At 40.4% G+C, this 21,160-nt stretch overlaps 1 protein-coding gene across 4 annotated transcripts in view; it reads left to right on the top strand.

Moving 5' to 3' along the window:
• Positions 1–21,160, top strand: part of CEP89 (centrosomal protein 89) — a 76,926-nt gene that overhangs the window by 23,621 nt on the left and 32,145 nt on the right. For 3 of the 4 annotated variants that reach the window (XM_059905055.1, XM_059905057.1, XM_059905058.1), the window contains 8 exons: positions 809–837; positions 2,897–2,939; positions 5,182–5,400; positions 6,735–6,880; positions 15,437–15,487; positions 15,652–15,735; positions 17,746–17,849; positions 20,725–20,840. In XM_059905055.1, coding sequence (XP_059761038.1) covers positions 809–837; positions 2,897–2,939; positions 5,182–5,400; positions 6,735–6,880; positions 15,437–15,487; positions 15,652–15,735; positions 17,746–17,849; positions 20,725–20,840 — 792 coding nt within the window. The remainder of the gene's footprint in view (positions 1–808; positions 838–2,896; positions 2,940–5,181; positions 5,401–6,734; positions 6,881–15,436; positions 15,488–15,651; positions 15,736–17,745; positions 17,850–20,724; positions 20,841–21,160) is intronic. The other variant, XM_059905056.1, reaches the window with a different exon arrangement.

Consider the following 21,160-nt stretch of genomic DNA (forward strand, 5'->3'; position numbering starts at 1 on the left):
CACCAACCGCAAATTCTGAGTCAGTGACTCTGGGCTGGAGCCCCAGAGGGTCTGTATTTTTAACAAGCTCTTTGGAGAGTCTGATGTGAGTGATCCTTAGGCAACACATCAGAAACACTGGTTTTCAGTGCTTTGGTTCTGTCATTTCCAGGTGGCGAGAGGCTTGGTGAGTTCCTTAACCCCACTTCTACTCAGTTTGAGTGCACCTCTCATCAGGTTCTTATAAGGATTAAATTTATAAGGATTAAATTTAGTCGTATGTGTGAAGCACAGCATCCTCCGTAAATGCTAGCTGATAATTATTGTCTAAAGGCTAAAGCCTCAAACTCTGTCAGCCTGAGGTGCCACTCTGTGCCCTAGCAGTACCCGGCCAAGAAGCTCGGACCCTGACATCCTTTGGTCGAGGCTCCGGCATCTGACTGAGTGGACTGCTACTGGAGGCGGGGAGGCGGGGAGGCATCAGCCTCAGCTCATCGGGGGAGTGGCGGTGGGGCGGGTAGAGAGCTCTGGGAGGGGGAGTGCTGGGAAGGTGGGGAAGGCTCAGAGTCGCGCTGAGGAGTTTGGCCTTGGTTCTGCAATCATGTGAGCCGCTGAAGGTGCTCAGGAACGAGCAGCGGGGAGAGACGAGCATCTCCGAGTTGGGCTCCTGCCTGGCTCTGGACCCACTTCTCATGTGACCTTGGGAAGGCTGCCTGCCCGGGCCTGGTGTAGCCCATCTGCAGAAGGTGAGTGCCTAAGATTGTACTCTTCTGAGGTGTCAGGTGTCTTTCTCTGCTTTACAAAGTTTTCTCTCTCTTTTTTTAATCAGATGGTAAACATTCTATTCTGAATTTAAAGGTAAGGATTGGTTTTTTTTGGTTTTTTAAAAAAATTTATTTATTTTATTTATTTATTTTTGGCTGCATTGGGTCTTCGTTGCTGCACACAGGCTTTCTCTAGTTGCGGTGAGCAGGGACTACTCTTTGTTGTGGTGCGCGGGCATCTCATTGCCGTGGCTTCTCTTGTTGCCGAGCACGGGCTCTAGGCACGCGGGCTTCAGTAGTTGTGGTTCGCGGGCTCTAGAGTGCGGGCTTCAGTAGTTGTGGCGCATGGGCTTAGTTACTCCGAGGCATGTGGGATCTTCCCGGACCAGGGCTCGAACCTGTGTCCCCTGCATTGGCAGGCGGATTCTTAACCACTGTGCCACCAGGGAAGCCCAAGGATTGTTTTTTAAAAACTGATTTTCTCAATTAATAGAATTTCTACCATAATTTCAAAACAACTTTTGTGATTTGTGGGGCAAAAAACTTCCATTAAGAGTTCTTTTCCATTGAATGTTTTTTAAAATAAAGTTTTAAAACATGAAGAAACTCATGTTTTGCATAGTTTAAAATGAATGTAATGTATTGAGAGATTAGAAATCACTTACATTACATTTTCCTTTGTAGAATGAATAGACAATAACCAGTTTTCAGATATGGAAATAGTTCTACTTAAGTTTTTAATTCTGCGATGTCAAAGGAGTTTAAAAATTAAAGACTTCTCAGCAGAGTTAATTTATAACCTTATCTACTTTTTCAGCAGAAATTAGAAACTTAATATCAGACTGATGTGTAGTAGAAAAATGAACAAAAGTTCAAAGACTTCCCTTTCCTTTAAGTTTTGGGTTGAAAAGGAGGATGTTGTATTCTTTTCTCAGTGCTTTGAAAACGTGCTTCTCTGAAGCTTATGGGGTCTTTTTGCATATCCCAAGGAGAAAAGGCCAGTTAGAGTTTGCTTTGTGCATCTCTGCTCAGCACCTACAGTCATATCACATGCTTTAGAATGTGAACTGATGGCCTGTCACTCATGGGACCTGCATGTAAACACAGTGACTGACTACCAATAATAAATTGTGGAGAAAAGGCAACCCTCCTACACTGTTGGTGGGAATGTAAATCGGTACAGCCACTATGGACAACAGTATAGAGGTTCCTCAAAAAACTAAAATGGAGTTGCCATATGATCCAGCAATTCCACTCCTGGGCATATATCCGGAGAAAACTCTAATTTGCAAAGATACTGTGTTCATATGCAGCACTATTTACAATAGCCAAGTGCCCATCAACAGATGAATGGATAAAGAAGATGTGGTATACACACACACACACACACACACACACACACACACACACACAATGGAATATTACCCAGCCATAAAAAAGAATGAAATGCCATTTGCAGCAACATGGATGGACCTAGAGATTATCATACTGAGTGAAGTAAGCCAGACAAAGACAAATATTATATGATATCATTTATATGTGGAATCTAAAAAATAATACAAATGAACTTATTTGCAAAACAGAAATAGACTCACAGATATAGAAAACAAACATATAGTTACCAAAGGGGATGGGGGGAGGGATAAATTAGGAGTATGAGGTTAATAGATACACACTACTATGTATAAAATAGATAAGCAACTAGTATGTACTGTATAGCACAGGAAATTGTATTCAGTATCTTATAATAACCTATAATGGAAAAGAATTGGAAAAATATATATATGTATAACTGAACCACTTTGCTGTACACCTGAAGCTAACACAATATTGTAAATCACCTAGACTTCAATTAAAAAAAAAAAAAAAGACACTGAACTCGTGGACAAAAAGGCAGGAAGAAAGCAGGACTTCCCTTGCTGCTCAGAGAACTTGCCAAGAGGGGAAAACCCTTAAGGTTTCGGTTCATTTAAAAGAAACAGTGAATATTAAAGTTTCTAAAGCTAAAACAAACTAGCAACTACAAGAGCCAAAATGAAGGGGAAAAAAGTACTTAAATATTTGATATACGATGACCTACCTGCTTGTGCCAATCCACTTTTAGAAGATGCTGAGACTCTTAATTCATTACTCTCATGTTTTTTCTTCCCTAGGATGAAAAATCACCATTGTGTGGAAAACCTCCACCCTCTCCAGGTATTTGCCTTTTGAATTTCATTGTGATTAAAAAGCTGATTGTTCTAGCGAATACCCAGAATAATCTCACATAAAATAAAGATCACTTTTTTTTTTCCCTGTAAAGGCTGTTGCTTCTGTCCCATTATCAAAATTGGGAAGAGTAGGCAGTTTGTTGAATTTCCACCTTTGCCTTAAAAGAGAGAGTCTAAACGTTCACACGTTGGATGATGGATATGTGTCCCCGTGGGATGTGCTCAGATTCTGGGGAGGGGAGTGGACCTGTGGGATATAGGCAGACACTGGGAGGGGGATGTATGCAAACGGGGGCTCTGCTCAGGGGCTAGAGACAGAGCTGAGGGGTCTAGAGATACTTTCTGGGGTGCTATCCCCTCTACAGTTTGGGGAGCCTCATTAGCTTTCAAGGTGGATTTTGTAATTTTTTCCTGTTAAGCCTCACATTGCTAGTCTGAAAATCCTATCAGGAATCAAGGCTTTTGTCTGTCCTCCATGTCTGATTGGCTTTATTTTCACCCTTTCTATCTCGGTGTTTTTGGTGCTGTATTCTGGGATATTGCTGGGGCTCTAATGTCTAGCCCACAGGTTCATTCTTCATTGTATGTACTCCGCTGCTCAGCCCATCCTTTGAATTTGTATTGTGAATGAAACTGTTTGTTTCTGTGATTTCTATTAAGTATTGACAAACATCTCTCTGGAATCTTAACTACACTCATTCAAAAATCTTATAGTTGTTGAGCAGCCAACTCTGTCCTCTGTTATTTGATTTTGGTGCTTCTCTTATAGCTCACATGGTTCTTGGTGATGTGTTCACCTTGGTCCTTGGGAGTCCCTATTGGTCTGCCTGGGGATGTTGTATCTGATTACTGCAGGCTGCTCAGAGGGGAAACCAGTGGGCTGTCAGGCGTACAGCCTGCCTCCAGTGACTGACAGGGACAGACAGGGTGTGTGGTCAGCCAGGGGGTTCGGGGGTCCCTCTTCCTCCTGAGTTTCCCCAGCCCCAGTGCCTGCCTGCCTCAGTCCTCAGAGCCTGTCTGTACTACCTGGCCCAGGGGGCTTGAACCATTGCTGATCCCATCTGGCACATTAACTGGATACCTCATCAGCCCTTTCTAGGTCTCTTTGTGTCCCCACTACCTGCCAGGGCAAAGCACATCCCTGGAAGCACTCCCACCTCCTGTAGCTGACCTCTCCTGGCATATTTGAGGCTGCAGCTTCCATCTTCAATCTAATCTCAAATGTTTTCTTTCCAGGATTCCTGGTGGCTCGCCTCTTGTTTTCAGTGTAGCTGTGGAGTTACTCATTTCTTAGACTTTCCTTTCATGTTCTAGGGGTTGGGGATGTGTGTGTCAGAGGTCAGGGAAGGCTGTCAGGAGCCACCAGCATTCCCGCCCTTGTCTGCACATCTGCACACAGAGGCTCTGCCCCGGCTGGGAGCCCATCGTAGTCCTCACCTCCTTTGATCTCCCTCTGGGACATCGCTCTCTGCTTTCCTCCATCTTTCTTGCTACTCCTTCCTCCTTCGTGGTCTCTGGTTTTTTTCTCACCCTGGTGCCTTCAGGTATGCCCACATGCTGGTGGCTCCTCAGTCTCTCCAGCTGAGGCTGCCTTCAGAGCTTCGGGCCCGTGTCCTAGCCTGAGCTTCCCTTCCCCTGCCACGCTTGTGTCCCTTGTCTGGCTAGATGTCTTCCAAACCACAGGTGCTTGGTGCTCATCCTTGATTTGCCCCCCCTCACTGTCCACACCCAGTGAGTTCTTGAGCCCTGCTGAGTTTTTACCCCTGAATCCTTCTCTCCTGTCCTTTCCTCTCCATCCCTACTCTAGGAGTCTCCTGACTGGTCTCCCTGCCTCTGGGCTACGCCTCCTTCCTGTTCAGTTTCTTCACTGCTGGCCTCAGGGATTCGTCTGAGAGTAGAGCCTCTTCTTTCCATACTTCTGCCTGAAAGGCTTTCTGGCTCCTGGTGGCCTGCAGGATACAACCTCCACTCTGCATATTATGATATGTACAATACTATGTACAATAGTAGAGCCTCCACCGGCTCCTGCCTCCCCCTCTGTCATCCCTCTTCCTGTTGCTCACTGTAGTCCCAACAGACCATGCACTCTTTGCTGTATAGGCCATTCTCTTTGCAGACACTGACATGAAGAGTTGCTCATGTGGTTTTTGAAATAGTCTCCTGTAATTCTGATGTAGAATTGTAAATATCAATTAATATTTTAAAACATTTTTCCTGTGCCTTTTTAGATGTAAATGGTAGAACACATCGAAGACATATAGAAATAACCAAAGAAAAGTTCGAGGAATTAAAAGAAGAAAATTTGCATCTAAACAATGCAAATCAAACCCTTACTCTTGAACTTAACATAATAAAAAAAACAATGAAAGAACTACAGTTAAAACTTAAAAGGATGGAAAAGGAAAATAGAAAGCTGAAAGAAGTTGAGAAAGCATCCTCTCAGGAAGGTGGGGACAACTACACAGTTCTTTTATTAAAGGAACAAACAAGAATTCAAATTTTCTTATTTATTTTGAAAGTTAATATTTTATGTTACAGTATTTGTTGATATTAATGTTCTTGATATTTTGTTATGATTTTAAGGTCTTTCATTAATATCCTTATACTTGTTGAAATTTGATTTCATCTGCTGTGTCATTATTATTATGCTAAAATTCCAATACTTCTTTTGATTCTTAGCATAGTATTGTACATATGTTTCATATCAGTTTTTATCCCCATGAGCAGCATATAAAAGTGGCTCTTTCACCACATACTTAACAATGATGAGGATTGTATTTTCCTTGCGAATTTGATAGGTTAAAAAAAAAAGAAGAATCCCATTTTAGTTTAATTTATTTATTTTATTATTGATGAAGTTGAATATTTTTTTCATTATCTTTGTGGGTCATTTTCTTTCTCTTTTATAAGTTTTCCCATTTTAAATTGAGATGCTTTGATCTTTTCTGTTGATTTGTAGGAGCTCTTTACATATTAAGGATTTTAGGCCTTTGTCATGTATGTAATATTTTCTCAGTTTGTTGATAATTCAGCTAAATGTAGAGGATATTTTTCTGTTATGACCTATGCCATTGGTGTCAAGTTCTTTTTAATGCTAAGATCAGGGACTTCCCTGGAGGTTAAGACTCCACACTTCCACTGTGTGGTGGGGGCGGGTTCAATCTCTGGTCTGGGAACTAGGATCCCATGTGCTGTGTGGCACGGCTAAAAAAATAATAATAATAATGCTAAGGTCATATAAATATTCACTGTTTTCAATGTTTTCTTTGTATATTTATCTATTTATATAAGTCTAATATTATGGCCTTAAGAAAGATGTTTTAGTTTTCTTTATACAGACCCTGCATATTTCTTGTCTTAGGCACATTTCTAGATACTTTATATTATTTGTGCTATTATTTTGTGGGATCTATTTTCTATTACGTTTTCTAATAAGACATTACTATTATGTGGGAAAGTTATTAGTTGTAATAAATTCTCCATTTATTCTATAGAATTTTCAAGGAACATATTTGTATATCATCTGAAATGACTTTTTTTCAACCTAAAATTTTTATTTTACCTTAATTGTACATGCAAAAACTTTCACAAACTTCCAAAACAATGTTGACTATCCAATGTTAAAAAAACTTAGTAACGTTTATTCATTTATATCTATATATCTGTCATTCACTGCCTTTGTGAGCCTAAAAGGGAAAGAAGGACAATCAGCAATTTATATAAAATCTTGATAAATTTGAAATAAGTTCTTATGGTATAATATTGAATTTATTTTTTTCAGTAGTCGCTGCACCTGAATTACATTATCTAAGAAAACAAGCTCAAGAACTGGTGGATGAAAATGATGGATTGAAAATGACTGTTCATTGTTTGAATGTAGAACTGAGTAGATATCAAACAAAATTCAGGCATTTATCCAAGGAAGAGGTAATGTTTCCTATTAAGAAAAATCAGTTTTCTGATATTTTAGCCTTTCCTGTTGAATTGGTTTCCAATTCTAAAGGGCTCATATTTATTATAATTTGGTATAAAAAAAGATACATCCAAAGTAGAGTCTTTCTGAGCACCTTTCTATTTTCTCCCTCCCTCCCTCCTTCCCCCCCTCCCTTTCTCTGATGGGTCTTGGTACATCCCCAACTACTGGGAACCACTAAGAATAAAGACAGCAGCTTGGACAATCACAGAGTTTGAGAGGCAACCAGGAGCTTGGGTCAGGCTGATCGATGAGACTCATCTCCTATACAAGACCACTCTGTCAAGACAGGAGAGGTGGCTGTTTTTTCTAATGCACAGAAACCAACACAGAGAGTAAAGGAAAATGAAGAAAAAAGGGAATATGTTCTAAAGAAGAGAACGAGATAAATCTCCAGAAACTGATCTTAAAGAAATCCAGATAAGTGATTTACTCAATAGAGAGTTTAAAATAACAGTCATAAAGATGCTCAGCAAGGTCAGGAAAGCATGAACAAAGTGAGAATTTCAATGAAGAGATAGAAAATATTAAAACAGTACCAAAGAGAAATCATAGAGCAGAAGAATATAATACTTGAGGTGAAAAATTCAATAGAGGGGTTCAACAGCAGACTAGAGTAAGTGTGAGAAAGGATCAGTGAGCTTGAAGACAGGGCAGTGGAATTCATCCAAACAGAAGAGTAAAAAGAATGAAAAAGAGTGAAGATAGCTTAAGGAATGCCATCAAGTGGATTACAGAGGTCCCAGAGGGGAAAGAGAGAAAGGGGCATAAAGCTCATTTAAAGAAATAATGCTGAAAAGTTCCCTGGGGAAAGAAATAGACATCTCAATCCAGGAAGTCCAGAGAGTTCTAAAGAAGATAAATCCAAAGACACCCACATCAAAACACATTATAATTAAATTGTCAAAAGTTAAAACAAGGAGACAGTCTGAAAAGCAGCAAGAGAAAAACATGTTACATACAAGGAAACCCTCATAAGATCTATCAGCAGATTTTTCAGCAGAAACTGCAGACCAGAAAGGAGTAGCGCAATATATTCAACCAAGAATATATTACCCAGCAAAGTTGTCCTTTAGAATTGGAGTAGAGGTAAAGAGTTTTCAGGACATGCAAAAGCAGAAGGAGTTAATCACCACCATACCAGCCTTACAAGAAATGTTAAAGGACTTTCTTTAAGCTGAAATACAAGGGCACTAATTAGTAACAGGAAAACATGAAATTAAAAATTTCACTGGTAAATAGATAGTAAAATTAAAGATAATCTGTTGTAAAGTTGGTGGGTTAATCACTTATAAATCTAGTATGAAGGTTAAAAGACAAAGATAGTAAAACTATAACTACAATAATTTGTTAATGAATATACAAGATAAAAAGATGTAAATTGCAACATCATAAATGTAAAATGGGGAGAGAATAAAAAATGAAACAAAATGGGGAGAGAATAAAAAATGTAGTTTTAGAATTCATTCAAACTTAAGTTATCAACTTAAAATAGACAGTTATAAGTTGTTTTATGTAAGCCTCATAGTAACCACAAAGCAGAAACCTATAGTAGATACACAGAAAGTAAAGACAAGGGAATCTAAGCGTAGCACTACAGAAAATCATGAAATCACACTTGAAGAGAGCAAGAGAAGAAAGGAACCAAAAGGAATTACAGAAAGCCAGGGAACAGTGAACAAAATGGCAATAAGTCCATACCTAACAATAATTACTTTAAAAATAAATGGACTAAAATTCTCCTAATCAAAACACATAGAGTGGTTGAATGGATAAAAAAGCAAGACCCATGTATGTGCTGCTTACAAGAGACTCACTTCAGATATAAAGACATAAACAGACTGAAAGTGAAGGGATGGAAAAATGTACTCCATGCAAATGGAAGCCGAAAGAAAGATGGGTTGGCTTTACTTAGACAAAACAGACTTTAAGACAAAGACTGTAATAAGAGACAAAGGTTATTATAAGATGATGAAGAGGTCACTCCAACAAGAGGATATAACATTTGTAAATATTTGTGCACCCAACATAGGCACACCTAAAAATATAAAGCAAATATTAACAGACCTAAAGAGAAAAACAGACAGTCATACAATAATAGTAGGCGACTTTAATACCCCACTTTTATTAATGGATAGATCATCCAGACAGATAATCAGTAAGGAAACATTGGCCTTAAATGATACATCAGACCATGTGTATACAGAGCACTGCATCCAAAAGCAACAGAACACACATTCTTCTCCAAGCACACATGTAACATTCTCCAGGATAGATCATATATTAGGCCACAAAACAAGTCTTAATAAATTTAAAAGGATTGAAATCATATCAAGCATCTTTTCTGACCACAATAGTGCAAAACTAGAAATCAATTAAAAGAAGGAAACTGGAAAATTAACAAATATGTGGACATTAAACAACATGCTACTCTGATCAACCAGTGGATCAAGGAAGAAATCAGAAAATATCTTGAGACAAATGAAAATGGAAACACATGTACCAAAACTTATGGGATACAGCAAAAGCAATTCCAATAGGGAAGTTCATAGTAATAAACACCTACACTAAGAGACAAGAAAAATCTCAAGTAAACAACCTAACTTTATACCTCAAGTAACTAGAAAAAGAACAAATGAAGCCCAAAGTTAATAGAAGGAAGGAAATAACAAAGATCAGAGCAGAAGTAAATTAAATAAAAAATAGAAAAGATCAAGGAACTAAGCAGATTGTTTGAAATCATACCAAGAATTAATACCAACCCTTCTCAAACTCTTCTAAAGAATTGAAGAGGAAGAGACACTGCTAAACTCATTTTACGAGAACAGCATTACCCTAATGCCAAAGCCAGACAAGAACACTCCAAGAAAATTGTAGGCCAATGTCCCTGATAAACAGAGATACAAAAATCCTCAACAAAATATTAGCAAACTGAATTCAACAGTATAGTTGACTCTTAAACAACATGGGTTTGAACTGCATGGGTCCACTTATACGTAAATTTTTTTTTTTCAATAAATACGTACGGTACTACAGAATCCATGGTTGGTTGAATCTGCAGGTGTAGAACTGTGGATCTGGAGAGCCAACTGTGGGACTTGAGCATCTGCAGATTTTGGTATCCACAGCCAGTCCTAGAACCAGTTCTCCACAGATACTGAGGGATGACTGTATATTGAAAGGATCAAACACCACGATCAGGGGCTATTTATTCATGGGATACAAGGATGGTTCAACATCTGCAAATTAGTCAGTACAGTAAGTCCCCTATATATGAAAGAGTTCCGTTCCAAGAGCGCATTTGTATGTCCAATTTGTTCCTAAGTCCAACAAAGTTAGCCTAGGTACCCAACTAACACAATTGGCTATATAGTACTGTACCATACTAGGTTTATAATACTTTTCACACAATATGTAAAAAACAAGCACAAAAAATAAAACATTTTTAATCTTACGATATAGTAAGATTACAGTACAGTAGCACAGTACAACAGCTGGCATACAGGGGTTGGCATGGAGTGAATAGGCAAGAAGAGTTACTGACTGGAGGAGGGAGAGGAGGTGGGAGATGGTAGAGCTGAAGGATCAACAGCAATAGGAGACGGAGGGCAAGCTGTAGTTTCACTCATGCCTGTTGTTGATGGAGCACATGTTTGCATCTTTGAAAGTTTGCAACTTGAAGGTGTGTATGTAGGGGACTTACTGTATAATACACCATATTAACAAAATTAAGAGTAAAACCTGTGATCATCTCAATAGATGCAGAAAATTTTGACAAAAATTCAACATATTGTCATGATAAAAACTCTCAACAAACCGGGTGTAGAAGGACCATACTGCAACATAGTAATAGGCCATATATGACAAGCCTACATCTAAAGCTGAAACCTTCAGGGGCAACACAAGGATGTCCACTCTTACCAGTTTTATTCAACAGAATACTAGAAGTCCAAGCCAGAGCAATTAGGCAAGAAAGATATAAAAAGCATCCAGATTGGAAAGGAAGAAGTAAAATTGCCTCTATTTGCTGATGACAATGAAATTATATATAGAAAACCCTAAAGGCTCCACCAAAAAACTGTTAGAACTAATAAATGAATTCAGTACATTTGCAGGATACACAATTAATATGCAAAAATCAGTTGTGTTTCTATACACTAACAAAAAACTATTGGAAAGAGAAATTAAGAAAACAATCCCATTTATAGTAGCATCAAAAAGAATAAAACACTTAGGAATAAATTTACTAAGGAGATGAAACATGTACACTTGATCTTAGCCAAAAGGCTGAGAAGCGATAAGGAGGTTATCAAAAACTATAAAACTATAAAACTATAAAACATTGATGAAAGAAATTGAAGATGATGCAAATAAATGGAAAGATATTCTGTGCTCGTGGATTGAAAGAATATTGTTACAACGTCCATGCTACCCAAAGTGACCTGCAGAGTCAGAATGATCCCTATCAAAATTCCCGTGGCATTTTTCACAGAAACAGATAAAACAATCCTAAAATTTATATGGAACCACAAAAGACCTCAAATATTTAAAGTAGACTTGAGAAAGAAAAACAAAGCTGGAGATATCACACCTCCTGATTTCAAGCTATATTACAAAGAAATAGTAATCAAAACAGTGTACTGTTGGCATGAAAACAGACACATAGATCAATGGAACAGAACTGAGAGCCCAGATGTAAACGCATGTGTATACGGTCAACAAAGGAGCCAAGAATATACTATGGGGAAAGGATAGTCTCTTTAGTAAATGATGCTGGGAAAACTGAATATCCACTTGCAAAAGAATGAAACTGGACCCCTGTTGTACACCATACACAAAAATCAACTCAAAATGAATTAAGGACTTGAATGTAAGACCTGAATTATAAAACTCCTTGGTCTTGACATTGGTTTTTTGGACTTGATACCAGAAGCAAAGACAACAAAAGCAAAAATAAACAAGTGGACTACATCAAAACTAAAAAAGCTTTTGCAAAGGGAACTATCAACAAAATGAAAAGGCAACCTATGGAATGGGAGTAAATATTTGCAAACCACATGTCCAATAAAGGGTTGCTATGCAAACTATACACGGAACTCATACAACTCAATAGCACAAAAACAAATAACCCAATTTGAAAATGGGCAAAGGATCTGAATAGACATTTTTCCAAAGAAGACATACAGATGGCCAACAGGTATATGAAAAGGTGCTCAACGTCACTAATGCATCAGGAAAATGCAACTTATAACCACAATGAGATATCACCTCATACCTGTTAGCGTGTCTTTTTTTTAAAAAGATAGAAATTCTGGTGAGGGTGTGGAGAAAAGGGAACCCTTGTACACTATTGGTGAGAATGTAAGTTGGTGCAGCCACTATAAAAAACAGTATGGAGGTTCCTCAAGTAACTAAAAATGGAACTACCATACCATTCAGCAATCCCACTTCTGGGTATGTATCTAAAGGAAATGAAATCACTATCTTGAAGAGATATCTATACTCTCATGTTCATTACAGCATTATTTATGATAACCAAGGTGTGAAAACCACTTGTGTGTCTGTCAAGATGAATGGATAAAGAAAATGTGGTATATGTCACATGTTTTTTATATATATATATATATATATATATATATATATATATATATATACACACACACACACATACACACACACACATATACATATATATATACATATATATAAAAAACATATGACATACAGTGGAATATTATTCAGCCTTAAAGAACAAGGCAGTTCTGTCACTTGCAACATGGGTGAACATGGAGGGTATTATTCTAAGTGAAATAAACCAGATAAAGGACAATACTGCTTGGTGTCACTTATATGTGGAATCTTAAAAGAAGTCGAACTCATAGAAACACAGAGTAGAATGGTGACTGCCATGGGCCGGGGGCGTGGGAGAAATAGGGAGAGGCAAGTAAAAGGGTCCAAACTTTCAGGTATAAGATGAATGAGATCTGAGGATCTAATGTATAACATGGTGACTATAGTTGATAATACTGTACTGTATAGTTGAAACTTGCTGAGAGAGTAGAACTTGTGTTCTCTCCCCACAAAATGGTAAATATGCGGGGTGATGGGTGTGTAATTAACTTGGAGGTGGAGATCCTTTCACAGTGTACGTGTATATAAAGAGAGAAGACAGACTAGGTTTTACTTTAGAAGCAGGATTGCAGAATTCAATTCGACAGACTCACTGAGCAGACCACTACGCTATTTTTGAGGTTCTGAGCAAACCTCAAAAATTGTGAGGAACAACAAGAGGGGCCAGCAGCTCAGGTCTGTGCCCTGGAGGCTCATGTGTGTGAGGGTTGTGTGGGGCTGGAGGCACGGTGGGGTTGTCAGGACGCCCAGCTCACTGGCTCCTACTGGGATCGGGGTGGGGGGGGAGCCATGTGTGCACGGTGTTGTCTCGTGGCTCCTGGGAGATCAGGGCAGCTTTATGGGCCGCTTTCTTTCTTTTTGAAGTAGGACTTAGGTTTAAAAATTTTTAAATATCAGTTTTGAGATATAATTCACATACCATCTAATTCACCCATTTAAAGTATACAGTTCAGTGATTTTTAGTGTATTCACAGAACTGTGCAACCGTCACCACAGTCGATTTTAGAACATTTTCATCACAGCAAGAAATCTCACAACAAGAAATCTCACACCTGTTAGCGGTCACTCCTCCTTCTTTCCCACCACCCACATTGGCCCTGGCAACCACTACTTTCTGTCTCTGTGGATTTGCCTGTTCTGAATGTTTTATATAACGGGAATCATACAATAGGTGGTCTTTTGTGGCTGACTTCTTTCACCTAACATAATGTTAACTTTTTTTTTTTTTTTAACAAAAATATTAAAGTTCCTGGGGTCCTATGATCCAAAACAGGCTTCCTAGGCCAGGGCCTTCTGCAGGGCTGTGGGCAAGCCAGTTCTCTTTCAGAAGGTTGTGGGCAGGCAGGCCCAGTGACTGGCTGTTGCCCTCACCCGCCCCCCCAAAATGTGCACTCCATTCTACCCTTTGCGGCCCCCGTTCTCCATGACAGTCTCCCCTGATGCCTCCAGCCAGAGGTGATCTCTGTCTCCAACCATTGCAGGCTTCTGTTTATACCACTCTCAAGGCACGTTCTGCCCTGTGCTATGTGAGAAGACCCATCTCTGTGTGGAACCAAACAATCCTTGTAAACAGTGAAATGTGCTGTAACGTCCACAATGGCTTAGTGAGCTTTCAGTGTTTGCTGAATGAATCATGAAAATTTTTGTTGAATAAGGAATTATGCCATCAGGGCCATTGCTTCTGGCCCTGATGGAATTACTGCTCCCAGCTTTGGCCTCTTACTGTAAACAACTAGAAAACCAGGCAGAATAAATAATACAACTCTTTACAGACATCAGACAGCAGCAGGCAGCATGTGATCATGGGGAGAAGGGGGATAAACAGATGAGCCTTATGAGCACATTGCTTTCTGCTTGGAGGCGCTCTCGGATAACAGCGCAGGGTGCAGCAACGCAGGCAGAGTACAGCAGTCTGAACTGAAGAGACAGGTTAGATTTGGGGAAGCAGAGGAGACTAGGATTTGTGGGGCAGGAACACCAGAGAGGAGGCAGCCATGGCAAGAGCTACATAAATCCACATGGGGTTCCTGGCAGTCCTCTGTTGAACACTAACCTGCACATGTACAGGACGAAACTCTGTGAGGCCAGGCAGAAAACAAGTTCAGGGAACTGTGAGCTAAAAATAATCAGCACCTAGAGACCTTTGGGTTCTGACGAGCCACAGTGGGGAGACCTTGGTGAACACCGCAGCATTGAGTGAGGAGCCCAGAAGGGCCATGCCTTAGCAGTATGGCTAAACCCGCCTTTCGGTAAAGACGCACCCTAGCCAGGGTAAAGAGATGAGCCTCAAAAGCATCGTCTTTTGTGCATAACTTAAGAGCCTACAAGAGAAAAAGAAGAACACAAAACACTTTAAAAGAAGACAACAAAATCTAGACACTCAACGACATAACGCTGGAAAAGTTTTATTGGCATCCAATAAAAAATTATTAGATATGTTCCACATTTTAAAATACTGAAAAGTTTTGACAACTAAATGCAACATGTAATCCTGGATTGGATTCTTGACCAGAAAAGGACATCAGTGGGAAAATAGGCAAAATTTCAATATAGTCTATAGATTAGAATAGAGTATCACATCAGTCTTGATTTCCTGATTTTTATGATGGTACTGTGGTCAAATAGATGAATGCTTTTGCTTTTAGGAAATATACATTGAAGTATTTAGAGGAAAAGGAGCATTATGTCTATAAATTACTCTCAAACACTTCAGATTCTTATATATATATAAATATATACGCAAATATATCAATTTATATACACACACACACACAAGATTCCTAGATAGCTGATGCCCAGTCTAGGTTAAGAATAGCTAAGACTTGAAATTTCAGAGGAAGTGTAATTTAATTTGTCTTCACCATGTGTTTTGTTTTTAGAGTTTAAATATTGAAGGCCTCCCATCAAAGGGCCCTATACCGCCCTGGCTGGTAAGTGAAAGTTATTTAATTTCAGGCCCATATTTTCTGGGCTATAATTGAATAGCTGTTACAAACCATTCCAAATGAAGCAAATTTTCTTTCCTTTTTAAAGATGTGCTGATTGTGTTTAGATGTAAGAAAGATATTAACCTTCTTTACTCCATTATGTTCAGGTGGATACAAAGTACCTGTCCCCCTTGTTGCTGGCCTATGAAGACAGAATGAAAGAGAAGGACGAGCTCAATGCCAGCCTTCAGGTAGGTGGGCAAAAGTCTCAGAAGAGCAAGGTTTGTAAAAAAGAAGACCGATTCAAACTTGGAAGCAACATTTTGAAGATAGGTATAGCCAACATCTAGCAGGTACTCAAGTGTTTGTTAAAAGAAGGAAAGGAGGAAGGGGGGAGTGTAGCAGGGTGGGGACGGGGAGAAGGAAGAGGGAAGGCAGGAGAGAGTGATGGGCGGAGCAGGAGGGGTGGGTTGGGATTGATGGGAGAAGTATGGAGGGACGGGGTGGTGCTGCATTGGAAGCCGTGGTTTCCCAGACAGGCAGCCCCACGTGGGCTGGGATCTTGGGGTGCAGAGAAGGCAGCAGTGGGAGGTGCTACTTTCCTGGTCCTGTGCAGCTGCAAACAGCACTGGTAAAAGGGACATTTGGGCAGACAAGGAAGGTAGAAGACCGGGGATGTTTTAGGCAGACTTAGATGCTTCTTAATTCTATGAAGAGCTGACCCCCAGGAAGTCTAATTACTGAGCTGTTGGTAATGGTGGGGAAGTGAGGTTCTTTGTTTCTGCCGTGTTCGCTCTTTTCCATGGGAATGGCTCCTGGAGCAGAGTTCATTCTAATTATACAGGAAACCAAGGCTGTGCAGGTGTTATAGATACGTCCCATGCCTTTCCATGCTGCGAACCTCTATGTTCCTTATTTAAGTGACCAAAGAGATCTCTGGAATTGGAGGGATCCAGGGAGAAAAGAGTTGGTATTTCTGGGATCCCTGATTGGAAGGGTCTGTTAAGAGTCACCCAGCCTGTTCTTGTTCTGCTGTCCCATGTACATGGCCCATGTAATGCAGTTGTGAACCTTTTCTCCTAGACTTTCTGTTGGACACTTAATTTTTTTAAGAGGGCAAATTAATCTTGTATAATTGGTTAAGTATCAATCCAAATAATAAAAATACTTATTTAGTGCTCCTTCTAAAATAGGGTTCGGGAAACATTTTCTGTAAACATTTACTTAGTATCAATTTTAGGCTTTGGGGGCCATGGAGTCTCTATTTGTAGCTACTCAGCTCTGCTACTGTAGCATGAAAGCGGCTGCAGAGCAGGTGTGAACGAATGGGTGTGGCTATGTTCCAATAAAACTTTATTGACATTACAGGGGGCCGGCCTGTGGGCTGTAGTTTGCCCCACCCATGTTCTGAAAAAGGGCCAGTGGACTGCTAGAAATTAGGGAGTGCATTTGGGCAGAAAGGTGAGAGAAAGAGAAGTTGCTTGGCATTGTTGCTTTTTATAAGTATAAATGTCTGCTAGCTGGGAGAAGAATATTTAGAAGCATCCCAGAATAAATATTAGCACCTAAGATTCTCACCAAAAGACAGCACACGATACTGAAGCTGGCCAAGGACTAGCTGAGAAAAGTCATGATGGAGGCCACCCAGCATGAGTGCCACAAACACAGACTGTTAGCAGTCGAAAACAGACCAAGCAACAGTCCTCATGTGGGGGCCAGTGAGTGATGAAGCTGGACTGACTGATGGCTTTAAGTAAGGGAGACTTTCTCGTGATTGTAATGGGCAAAATTATGAGACTCCAACGCCTGCACTAAGCCCTTCCCCACCAAAATGGGCTTTAGTTAGGAGGAAAAATTCTTATTTTTATCTAAAAAGCTCCAATTTATCCTCCGAAGTCTTTAAACAAAGAAAAAACTATGACATTTATAGGCATCTCTGCCTTTTTTATTCCCCTTTTTATCTTTTCAAATATTTGGCAGTTATAGAAAAATGTTATCAAGTTAGGAATGGAATATTTAAAACCTGAGGTGCTTTGTCCCTTGTTCTCTGCATGGCAGCTGTCTCTTGTGTTTTCTCGCTAGACCGTGAGCCTCTCGAGGGCAGGCACTTGGTGCTGGTACCAAGTTTAAGGCTGCCGGTACTATGAGACTTTGCTTAAAAGCTATTAACATTTGATTTTAGCTACAGCGACAGCATTAGAACTAAGAAATACAGAGATGAATGTATGTGTGTGTTACAGTTTACATAAATGTTGTTTCAGGAGGAAATGAGAACGTTTAAGATGAGAGTCCAAGAAGTGGTGAAAGAAAATGAAGAATTGCACCAAGAGCTGAATAAGAATAGTGTTGTCACCAGTGAGGAATGGCAAGTGGTGTTGTGTTTCTGGTATTTTGCTAATTAAAAAAAGAAAAGATAATAGGAATAAACTTTATTAAATTGTCAAATATATATGTATTTTAACTAAAACATTTTAATGGAGAGTTTCTAAGAAACTAATAAGGTGTAGTGAAAACTAGTAAATTATTCTAAACTTGTATTTTAAAGACTACTTTAAAAGTTCTAAATAGGTTTATATATATATATAAATATATATTTGCTGTCTCCATTTTTATCTTCTGAGGTTGTATTTTTCTAGGGCACTTTTCCCATCCCAAACCCGTTGAGTCACATCCTTTCTTAGACCCCTCTGATGGCTCCCAGGGCTTTAGGACAGACAGTCCAGGATGAGGCCCTGCACTCCCAGCTCCCACTTGCCCTGCCCCTTCCATTCCCAGACAGCTGAGTGCTGCCTCACTTCCCGCCTATTGCGGATGCCCTTCCCTCCCGCCGGAACACCCCTTTCTGCCCTCCTGTACATCCGTTAGGGCCCTGCTCAAATGGTGCTAGTCAGTAGCTTCTCCCTGAAGGCAGAGTGAATTGTTCCTTTGTTTCAGTTTCTGACTTGGCCCTAAACACACGCCCTGTCCTGGTACCTGCCATGCTGTGCCTACCTATGTGTCTTCACACCTGTCTCCCTCTTCTCCTTTGGGAGCATCTCAAGGGCAGGGCCGTGTCCTGTTCATCTAGCACAGCAGCAACAGATGCCTGTTCAGTGCATTTGAGAAAGTAAATGTCTTCAAAAGTCTAAAGGCAATACCCAAGCAGGACCAAGAAAGCAAAAGCTATTCAGGTAGATATTTTTTGCCTTGGGTAGGTATGTTATAGTTAATATTTTTTAAATGTCTTAACATCCCTGGAAAAAATTAAATATTTTCTATATGTGATATATAGAAATTTGGAATTGAGTCAACAGCATTCTTACTATTAGGTGGGTTCTCCCTGATTTTATGGCCACTGATGTGTCAGTTGGGACTGGTTGGGCAACTACTGGATCCTGTTGTACTGTGGCTTCCCCAGTTGAACTTTGATTTTCTTCTGTCAGGGTTCCTAGTGTGTCTCCCCTCAAATCCTCCTTGAATAGTGCCCTAGAAAGCAGGTCAGTTGGGCTGCTTCCAGGAGCCCTCTCCCAAACCCTCAGATTCTTTCTCTAACCTTGTGTATAGCTGTAAGTCAAACCTGTTTACTTCTCATTACGGTAAAAACAAATAAATAAATAAAAGAAAGGAAAGAAAGGCAGACCCCACTTTTGAAATCCGCATGCCCACTATCTTCCCCAGTCCTGTTTATAAGACTTCAAAATTTGCGTCCTGCTCTAGTCTGGTGGCCTGTGGCACAGGGCTGGGGCGCAGAAAGCTGTTAGTTCTGCACAGGGCCTGTTGAGGCCCTGCGGCTGGCCTCCCCCTACTCTGAATTCACTGTCCTCCAGCTGGGGCAGGACCGGGGCCTCGCACTCTGTAGGCAGGTCTCCCGCCACCGCGAAGCCCGTCCCAGTCGTGCCCTCGCCTGCCCCGCCTTGGCTGCTGCTCTCTGTGCCTGCGCGGACGTGAGGCACAGTGCATCCCGGTCTGATGCTCGGGCACGCTGACTTCACACGTCAGCAGAGTCTTCCTCCTTAGTTTCAGATAATTTCTCCATGAACTTCTGGGCTGCAGCTAAACTCTACATTTCTTTCCCTAACTGCCTCTGACCAGCTGGGTAACCTCATGCTTAATGGACCTCAGTTTCTTTACCTATAAAATGGGAAGGAGCATTAAACTAAATTTGAGGTTTTGACCTTTTTTTTTTTAGGAATGGGAGATCCCTTTCATTTAAAAAAGAAAGAAAAGGTGGAAGGGAGGGGGGAAGGGAAGGAAAGAGGTAGGGAAAGAAGGAAAGAAGAGGGAAGTAAGGAAGGAGGAAGGGAGGGAGGGAGGAAGTCTGATAAGAAAGTCCAAAGTGGAGCTGCTGTGTTTGAGGCAGGCATGAGGAGGCTGGAGCGGCCCCGCCTAGGGAAGCTCCGCTGCAGTACAGCGTGGGGCCTCCTTCACACCACCGGTCGGGCAGCTGGTAGGGACGCCTCCAGGTGCCAAGGAGCTAGTGCACAACCTCTGTTGAGGGAGGTCATCACTAGAGCTGGACTCCTTTCATCTTTTCTCCCTCCTTCCTCTACCTCACGATTTTGAGTCTAAAGTGGAAAATTGAGATCATTTACTGGTTTACCATGTACTTCGGGTGGTAAACATTTAACTAGATGATTTCTAAGATCCCTTTAGCTCATTCTCACTGGATTTTGCGATCATGAGGTTGAGCTGAGCTGGGATTTACTTTGCACCAACTGTCAGGATAGGGTTTGCACATGTGAAATTCAACCTGGGGGGTCTTAGTACAGTTTAAGAACTCGTACAAGGACTTTTAACAAAGTCATTGTCTTTTGGCAAATATGCTACCGAGTACAAGTGAACATATTGTGCTTAAAATGGGAACTTTCTAAATTCTTTAAAAATATTTCATACTGGCTTCAAAATAATCCACTGGGTGGGAGGATTAGAGGTTTATATAGATGAAGCAAAACTGGCCATTTGATAATTGTTCAAGCGGGGCGTTTTGTACATGGGAGTTTCTATTCTATTCTTTCTACTTTTGTATATATTTGAAATTTTACATTTTAACAAGTTACTAAAGCAGTTCGTAATTCAAACTTCATTTCTGTCCTTTCCCTCAATTTAATGGAAATGGCAAGACTTACTATGTTAATAACATGTTTAGCATTAAAACATGTCATTACCTACAACACATTTGATACTTTCTTTTAGACTCAGGAGTGCCTCTGTAACCATTCTGCACCTGAATGTCAGTATTTAATTTTGTAAATCAATTGTAGGCGTCAGCTTCAGACTCAAGCAGAACTGGTTTTAGAGGAAAACAAGTTGTTGATAGAGCAGTTGGAGATTCAGCAAAGAAAAGCCAAGGACACGCACCAGGAGCGTCTCCAGGAAGGTGAGCGGTCCTTCCCGCGAGTGGTGGTGATGCTGAGACGTCGCCATTGTGTCATTTTACACTGGCACCCCCCCACCCCCACGTGAAGACACTGGAAGTCATGTTTTTTAGAACATGTTCTTCTTTACTGAAGGACAGCCGATTATGTTGTAGTATATCCAGCCATCACCCGTGATGCACTGACTGCTTTCTCTTGGACTCCACGGTGTCGAGTTACTCTCTTTTGTAAATCAGTTGTGGATGACAGCTTTAGAGTGAGCAGAACTGAGTTTGGGGGAAAACAGTGTGCCACGTAACTGGGAAAAATCGTGTGAGATGAA

The sequence above is a fragment of the Balaenoptera ricei genome, chromosome 19 (assembly GCF_028023285.1).
Source record: "Balaenoptera ricei isolate mBalRic1 chromosome 19, mBalRic1.hap2, whole genome shotgun sequence".
Classification (NCBI taxonomy): domain Eukaryota; kingdom Metazoa; phylum Chordata; class Mammalia; order Artiodactyla; family Balaenopteridae; genus Balaenoptera; species Balaenoptera ricei.